The 9578-nt window shown below is 41.0% G+C and overlaps 1 protein-coding gene across 1 annotated transcript; it reads right to left on the reverse strand.

Moving 5' to 3' along the window:
* Nucleotides 1-1253: 1253 nt before the first annotated feature.
* On the reverse strand, nucleotides 1254-6575 carry c209d (CD209 antigen-like protein D). Its single transcript, NM_001141046.2, is given in 5 exon segments — nucleotides 1254-1908; nucleotides 2026-2135; nucleotides 2251-2444; nucleotides 3802-3897; nucleotides 6289-6575. Coding segments are annotated over 5 exon segments (666 nt in total). The 5' UTR covers nucleotides 6392-6575; the 3' UTR covers nucleotides 1254-1745.
* Nucleotides 6576-9578: the final 3003 nt, after the last annotated feature.

Consider the following 9578-nt stretch of genomic DNA (forward strand, 5'->3'; position numbering starts at 1 on the left):
AGGTTGTAAGGCAACAAAATAGGAAAAATGCCAAGGGGGTTAATTATTTTTCAAGCCACTGTATAATGTATAAATGCCTCATGAACTTAGTTCAACAGTCGTAAAAAAAAAACAGAAGTTTTTTTTAAACTCAGTTGTAATTGTAAACAAACACAGTATAGCCTCGACATGGTTGGTGGTGTCACGTCCTGACCCGTATTTAGGTATTATTTGTATTATATTTGGTCAGGGCGTGGCAGAGGTATGTTTGTTTTGTATGGTGGGTTTTTTTTGTGTGTGGTTTAGAGGGGTGTGTTATTTATGTGTTCCTGGGTTTTGGGTGTATGTTTCTGAATTAGTATGTTCTAGGTTAGTTTTTCTATGTGTAGGTTTGGGTGCTGGACTCTCAATTGGAGGCAGGTGTTTCTAGTTGCCTCTGATTTGGAGTCCTATAAGTAGGTGTGTGTTTGGTTTGTCATTTGTGGGTAGTTACAATATGCACTGCTAAGTATTATTACTTTAGCCTGTGAAACTGTCTGTTGTCGTTCTTGGTTTTTGTGTATGCTTCATTATATCTAATTAAAAGATGAGCATCCACATTCCTGCTGCGTATTGGTCCTCCCTTCAACACGGCAACAATTATGACAGGTGTGCTGACCTGCTTTGTTTATATTTGAACTGCAGATTGCCCCTTTAATACCTCCTAATACACTTAAAACATACATCTATTTGCATATCTAAAGGTAAAATATATATATATCTTTTTTACTGGTACTTGGTATGAGCATTTATTTTGTGCTTTTATGTCAGGTGTTTATGTAAGTATTTGTCAAGGTGTGTGTGTGTGATAGGTAAGAACTAAGAAAACTCTAAGCAAGGGATCTCAGTCTTCACTCTCCTCATTGCTCTGTTCTCGTTTTCTTCAATAGCCTCATTTTCTTCAACAGCCTGGTCATTGATGTAGTCATCCATCTTAACTAACTGTACGATTACCTTTCTAACTGACTCCTATCTACTGTATGATTACCTTTCTAACTGACTCCTAATGGTAATATCTACTGTATGCTGAACTTCACACTTGTGTGTATGTGTAAGTGTGTGCTTGCCTGCATGCTTGTGTACGTACCTGCGTTCGGCGTGCGGTATGTATCTGTGTCCTCTTTTTACATTTTACTCTTGTAGTACTTTTTGTATTACTGTTCTACCCTCTGTGTTCAGGTCACACCATTTTAACGAACCAATCACATTCAAGCATGAAGCTGGTACACCTGCTAGGACATTGCTCCTTTATTACTTTACTTTCAGTGCCTAAGCCTATGGAATGACACGTTCCTAATAAAATCAATTAATACAAGCATTTTACAGAGTACAGTCCCACTGGGCACAGACATAAATTCAACGTCTACTCCACGTTTTTTACATTTAATTTAATCTCCTCTCCTCACCCTCAACTCTATAAGAGGAGGCCCAAGGTCCCTCCCCTTGGATTGTATTCTCCAATGTGTTTTGAGGAGATGAGGAGAGAGGATGTGAGGAGGAATCGAGGAAAGGTGAGTTGAGAAAGAGCCCATAGTCACGTCTGTAATACCAATATTTCTCAGTTGTCACTATCTGGCCTAATTGCAAAGTCAGAAACGCTGCCTATTTCTAAAATGTATCTTCTTCAAATCTGATTGTAAACCTAACCACACTGCTAATCTTATGCCTAACCATATATATAGAGAGAAAGACCTACATGCAATGCTACTGTACATAATAAGCTATTGTTATATCACCCTTTCACAAATCCAGTTAAATTGTAAGTTACATGCTATGTCATTCCATTTATTTACAGGGTCAAGATTCCCATAATTAATCTCAACACAGTCCTCCTCTCCTATGTATACTACAAAAACAGCACCATTATCAGGCTGGTTTTGCCCCCAGTACCTGCAAGGAAAACACAGAGAACCAGACAGTCAGACACTGTGGTAAACATTCTAAGTCATACCCAGATGTTGTTCTACTTAAAATGGTTAGTCATATAACCAGATTATTATCTCTCACCTTGTGGTCAGTGGTGTACCATCCACCCATTTCCAGGTCCCCTCTGTCTCTCTATCAGTCAGACCGATCCAGACACCATTAATATTCCTGTTTAATTCAGTGAGGAATTTCTGTTGTTGAGAAAAATATAGATGTCAATTACATGTGAGTATTAATTATTTACCTGATTCATAAGCGTGTGAATCTCTCTCTCTCTCTCTCTCTCTCTCTCTTTCTCTCTCTCACCTGTTCATTTCTGCTGTTTACGACCACCAGGTCTGCTCCTCTCTCCAGACAGTCCTGTCTGCTCTCCTCCCAGATTTTCCTCTCAGTAGACAGGAAGTAACAGCTGGATCCCGACAGACTCCATCCTTCAGCACACCCCAACACAGTCCTCGTTGGGACCGCCATGTCCCTCTCTTCCACCACTCTTCCGGTACCTACAGTACAGACAGCACACACACAGCGTCCACCATATTGGTTTTAAACTATTCAGATCTGGGCTGCGTCCCAATAATCTCTCCATTCTCCTGAAGTGTGCACTTGTCCACTACATCCCACAAATCTAAAAGCATTGGCTTGGTGTAGGGATGGACACGAGGGAATTCCCATGTACCAGTCATTTCCTTTAAAATCCATGAAGGGAACTGTACAATTGCACACATTTGGAAAAAGGGCAAGATTTCTAGGACAGATTTCCTTCAGGACAGGTTTACCCCTGTTTAACTTTGTTGGAGAAATATATGTTACATGTATTGAACAACACATTCTAACATTGTAATTAACTGAGGGGAGTAGTTAACTGACGGGGTGTAGTTAACTGACGGGCTAAATTCCGATTCACCACCCTTATCCCAACGTGTACACTCCCCCTCATGGATTGAAATGGTGTGAGGAATATGGTGGAAACTCCCTCCAGCCATGCTGGTCCTCCAACTCTTCATCGGAGAAAGAAATAAAGAAAAAGAGAAGCTCCTGGGATGCATCCCAAATGGCACCCTATGTATTTTACAGTACAGTAATGCATTGTACACCATGTTCAGTGACGTACACAAGGCCAAGGGCACGAGTTACAGTAGTCACTCAATTATCTATGGATGATGTCGACATTCTTTTTTTGTGTGTCAACATTATTGACAAACTACTGGTCCCACAAGCTATGTAACATCAAGTCTTGTCTGAATTGTGATCCTTGCTTTGTGAGTATAGAACTATAGTAATATAGTAAAATACATATACAATGCCTTGCAAAAGTATTTACCCCCTTGGCATTTTTCCTATTTTGTTGCACTACAACCTGTACTTCAAATAGATTTTTATTTGGATTTCATGTAATGGACATATACAAAATAGTCCAAATTGGTGAAGTGAAATTTAAAAAGATTACTTGTTTGGGGGGTGAATAGTTATGCACGCTCAAGTTCTGTTTGTTTTGTCTTATTTCTTGTTTGTTTCACAATAAATAATATTTTGCATCTTCAAAGCGGTTTACATGATGTGTAAATCAAATGATACAAACCCCCCAAACATCTATTTTAATTCCAGGTTGTAAGGTGTAAGGCAACAAAATAGGAAAAATGCCAAGGGGGGTGAATACTTTCGCAAGCCACTGTATACCTGCACTATGGGTACTGGTTAAAATGAATGCACTATACATGGAAAAGGGTCCCAAATGGCATCCTATACTCTATGTATTGCACTACTTTTGACCCGAGTCCTGTGGGCCCTGGTCAAAAGTAATGTACTATAAATGGAAGAGCGCTGATATTGTGTAATTTAGGATACTGACTCACTCACAGAAAGCTAGCTTTAGGGAGATGTTGAGAATGACTTGTAGAATACACATCATCCCAAAACACACAGCAGCCAGCTTGTAGAGTCTTGTTCTTCCATCTGCAGAGGAACACACGGACACACATGCACACCATCATTCTACATCACTAATCAATATAATTAAAACAGAACACACATCATCCCACATCACTAACGATTATAATACAAATTCTGACAACCAAACATTTCCATTGCGTCATTGGTTTTCCCCCGATTGAGGGTTGGCAGCAACAGTTTGCTCAAGAGTGCAGTCATCTCAAATGGGATAAACAGGAAGCTAATGTATGAAGAAATTACACAATATAGCTGTAGCGTGATTTACAGGGTCAATCTGCGATTGCTACATCCATTTTTTTTCACTTTTAAATTAATGATATTTACCTATTGATTCCCTGAGGACTGTGAGTTCTCGTTCTCCATAGTCGATGCGAGTAAGACATTTAAGCGTGTTAACTATCGCCCCGTAGCACTCACTTCTGTCATCATGAAGGGCTTTGAGAGGCTAATTAAGGATCAAATCACCTCCACCTTACCTGACATCCTAGACCCACTGGAATTTGCATACCGCCCCAATAGATCCATGGATAATGCAATCGCCATCGCACTGCACACTGCCCTATCCGTTCTGGACAAGAGGAATATCTATGTAATAATGCTGTTCATTGTCTACAGCTCAGCCTTAAACACTATAGTACCCTCCAAGCTCATCATTAAGCTTGGCGCCTTGGGTCTGAACCTTGCTCTGTGCAACTGGGTCCTGGACTTCCTGATCGGCCACCCCCAGTTAGTGAAGCTAAGCAATAACACCTCTACTACGCTGATCCCCAACACATGGGCCCCACAAGGGTGCTTGCTCAGCCCCCTCTTGTACTCCCTGTTCACCCATGACTTTCTCAGCGTGCACATCACTGACAACCTGAAATGGTCCATCCATACAGGTAGTGTGGTGAAGAAGTCACAACAGTGACCGGTGGTAAAGAAATGTGTCTTGGCCCCTAAGAATTTCACAAACTTCTACAGATGCACCATTGAGAGAAACTATATCACCGCCTGATACAGCAATTGCACTGTCCATAATAGAGCAATCTGAAATGGTCCATCCACACAGACAGTGTGGTGAAGAAGGCTCAATGGAAATTCAGCTCGGCCACTAAGACCTTCACAAACTTTTACAGATGCACCATTGAGAGCATCCTGCCGGGCTGTATCACTGCACCGTCTGCAACCGCATCATGTCTTTCCAGAGGGTGGTGAGGTCTGCCCAACGCATCACCTGGGGCACACTGCCTGTCCTCCAGGACATCTGCAGCACGTGGTGTCACAGGAAGTCCAAGAACTTCATCAAAGACCTCATTCACCTGAACCACGGCCTGTTAACCCTGCTATCATCCAGAAGGCAAAGTCAGTACAGGTGCTGGGAGCGAGAGACTGAAACTGTTAAATAGCCATCACTAGCCGGCCTCCACCCAGTACCCTGCCCTGAACTTAGTCACTTTCACCACCCGGATACTCAACCATGCACCTTAGAGCCTGCTGCCCTATGTACATAGACATGGAACACTTGTCACTTTAATAATGGAACACTGGATACTTTAATAATGTTTTCGTACTGTTTTACCCATTTCATATGTATATACTGTATTCTAGTCAAGGCCATCCTATTCAACTATTGCTGTACATATACTATTCTATGCTACGTATTTTTCAGATATACTATATTTTCTATCCACATACTGTCCATAATGTCTATACATCACATCATATATTTATACTCCGGACTCCGACATTACTCGTTCTAATATTTCTATATTTTTTAATTCCATTATTTTACTTTTAGAATTGTACATATTGTTGTGTATTGTTAGATACAGTATTACTGCACTGTTGGAGCTAGGACCACAAGCATTTCACTACACCCTCAATAGCATATGCTAATGTGTATTTGTATGCGACACATATTATATATATATAATTTTGAATAATGTAAATTATTTATGCCTCATGAGCTTAGAACTGTCTAACCCATCAGAACCCAAACTATAAGCTTCTTTTACGATGGAACTGTTAACAATGGATTGTAAACTAACACTTTATAGCCTCAAATGGTTAAAACTATCATTTTGATCTTATGGATGTTCAGTCCTTGCACACATAGCTCTGTCTATGAATTTGAGAGTGGTTACATTTCTCCAGCCCCATCCCTCAGCTGTTTACCAAAAACAGTGGTAGTGTGTCCACTTCATTGTTGTTTTAAAAGGTTATTTAAATTGATCGTATTTAAATAGTTCCAAAGAGTTCCAAATAAATACATTGAATGCATACATTTTAGTGTATGTGACCCCAGCAGGTTTTGAACCCCATGCTCGTACCAACTGAACCATAAAAAAGTGTTGCTTATGTGGTATGTGTGTGTGTCAGTGTGTGTGAGAGAGAGAAATTATTTGTTCTTACCTGAGAGATGGGTCTCAGTCTTTACTCTCCTCGTTGCTCTGTTCTCGTTTTCTCCAATAACCTTGTTTAATTCAATAACCTGTTTATTGACATAGTCGGCCATCTCAACTAACTGCACCGTATTTCATTGATTATCCCAATTAATCAATGAATCAGCTAATTCAGTCTATGATTCTAACTTACTTTTGCTTACAGCATTAACTTACTTATGATTACCTTTCTGACTGAGTAGTAGTTGAGTAGTTGGTCTGATGTGTCTAAGCCTGATCCTTCTCTGTTCTCTGTCTGTGGCCCACAGCAGGTGGCAGGATGTTTCAAGGCTCTAACCACCAATAAGAAGGAGACTATTGAGATGTATCCCAAATGGCACTCTAGTCTCTATACAGGGCACTACACAGGGAAATAGGGTGCCATTTGGGATTGAAGCTTGTAAAGCAGACACTTTTGTGTAACCTCTTCAACCCGCTTGTTCATTCTGTTCCGTGGTTTATTTCTTACTCTTTTTTTTCCTTTTTTTCCTCGATGTTAAGATGTATAGTTCATTATGTATACAACGATATCTCTTTCTCGCTCTCTTTCTCTCTCGATGTTGGTTAGAGAGAGAGAGATAACAGCAGTTGAGACTTTGTATTAACAATGTTGTTTTCTGTCACAACAATAGACATTTATCAATGGGTTTCAATCAGTTAATCATGTTTGGATTGGCATGACTGACTGTTATTGAGGGGATCTGGAAATTGGTGAACAGCACACCACTGACCACAGCTTAAGGAGTAGGACTGATTCTCTGTGTTGTTCATACTCTAGATTCTGAGATAGTGGCCAGTCTACCTCTATTGTTTCTACTGCAGGTATTGGCGGGATGGACTGCCTGATGGTGGTGTAAACTCGAGCTGTGTGTTTATCTCTTATGACTCATCAGGAGAATGGCATGACTATCGGTGTTCCTCTTTAGACAACTGGATATGTGAGAAATAGGCTTCTCATGGGTACTTTCTCTACCCTGCTGTTTATGGAAGCCCTACTGTATATTGATGGTCTGAAGACTGATGTGATTTGGTAGAATGACACTTTAAACTAGACGTTCAACGTAAAAAGCAATTAGTTCTGCTAACTCCATGTTTTTATTTTCTTTCACCTTTAATTAACCAGGTAGGCCAGTTGAGAACAAGTTCTCATTTACAACTGTGACCTGGCCAAGATAAAGCAAAGCAGTGCGACACAAACACCACAGAGAGTTACACATGGAATAAACAAACGTACAGTCAATAACACAGTAGAAAAAAATCTATATACAGTGCGTGCAAAAGAGGTAAGATTAGGGAGGTAAGGCAATAAATAGGCCGTAGTGGCAAAGTAATTACAAATTAGCAATTAAACACTGGAGTGATAGATGTGCAGAAGATGAATGTGGAAGTAGAGATACTGGGGTGCAAAGGAGCAAAAAAACAAAAACAATATGGGGATGAGGTAGTTGGATTGGCTATTTACAGATGGGCTATGTACAGGTGCAATGATCTGTGAGCTGCTCTGACAGCTGATGCTAAAAGTTAGTGAGGGAGACATGAGTCTCCAGCTTCAGTGATTTTTGCAATTCGTTCCAGTCATTGGCAGCAGAGAACTGGAAGGAAAGGCGGCCAAAGGAGGAATTGGCTTTGGGGGTGACCAGTGAAATATACCTGCTGGAGCGCGTGCTATGGGTGAGTGCTGCTATGGTGACCAGTGAGCTGAGATAAGGCGGGGCTTTACATTGCAAAGACTTATAGATGACCTGGAGCCAGTGGGTTTGGCGACGAATATGAAGCGAGGGCCAGCCAATGAGAGCATACAGGTTGCAGTGGTGGGTGGTATATGGGGCCTTGGTGACAAAACTGATGGCACTGTGATAGACTGCATTCAATTTGCTGAGTAGAGTGTTGGAGGCTATTTTGTAAATGACATTGCCAAAGTCAAGGATTGGTTGGATGGTCAGTTTTACGAGGGCATGTTTGGCAGCATGAGTGAAGGATGCTTTGTTGCGAAATAGGAAGCCGATTCTAGATTTAATTTTGGATTGGAGATGCTTAATGTGAGTCTGGAAGGAGAGTTTACAGTCTTACCAGACACCTAGGTATTTGTAGTTGTCCACATATTCTAAGTCAGAATAGTCCAGAGTAGTGATGCTGGACGGGCGGGCAGGTGCAGGCAGCAATCGGTTGAAGAGCATGCATTTAGTTTTACTTGCATTTAAGAGCAGTTGGAGGCCACGAAGGAGAGTTGTATGGCATTGAAGCTCATCTGGAGGTTAGTTATCACAGTGTCCAAAGAAGGGCCAGAAGTATACAAATCTGGACCCCCTATCGTCTGCGTAGAGGTGGATCAGAGAATCACCAGCAGCAAGAGCGACATCAGTGATGTATACAAAGAAAATAGTTGGCCCAAGAATTTAACCCTGTGGCACCCCCATAGAGACTGCCAGAGGTCCGGACAACAGGCCCTTCGATTTGACACACTGCACTCTGTCTGAGAAGTAGTTGGTGAACCAGGCGAGGCAGTCATTTGAGAAACCAAGGCTATTGAGTCTGCCGATAATGTGGTGATTGACAGAGTCGAAAGCCTTGGCCAGGTCGATGAATACAGCTGCACAGTATTGTCTCTTATCGATGGCGGTTATGTTATCGTTTAGGACCATGAGCATGGCTGAGGTGCACCGATGTCCATCTCGGAAACCAGATTGCATAGCGGAGAAGGTACGGTGGGATTCAAAATGGTCGGTGATCTGTTTAACCTCTTACATCTAGATGTTCCGCTAGCGAACACCGCTCCAATATCCAATGATAGAGCGTGGCGCAAATTACAAACTCCTCAAAAATCCCAAAACTTCAATTTTTCAAACATATTACTATTTTACACCATTTTAAAGACAAGACTCTCCTTTATCTAACCACATTGTCCGATTTCAAAAAGGCTTTACAGCGAAAGCAAAACATTAGATTATGTCAGGAGAGTACCCAGCCAGAAATAATCACACACCCATTTTTCAAGCTAGCATATAATGTCACAAAAACCAAAACCACGGCTAAATGCAGCACTAACCTTTGATGATCTTCATCAGATGACACTCCTAGGACATTATGTTATACAATACATGCATGTTTTGTTCAATCAAGTTCATATTTATATCAAAAACCAGCTTTTTACATTAGCATGTGACGTTCAGAACTAGCATACCCACCGAAACTTCCGGTGAATATACTAAATTACTCACGATAAACGTTCACAAAAAACATACATTATTTTAAGAATCATAG

The sequence above is a fragment of the Salmo salar genome, chromosome ssa22 (assembly GCF_905237065.1).
Source record: "Salmo salar chromosome ssa22, Ssal_v3.1, whole genome shotgun sequence".
Lineage (NCBI taxonomy): Eukaryota > Metazoa > Chordata > Actinopteri > Salmoniformes > Salmonidae > Salmo > Salmo salar.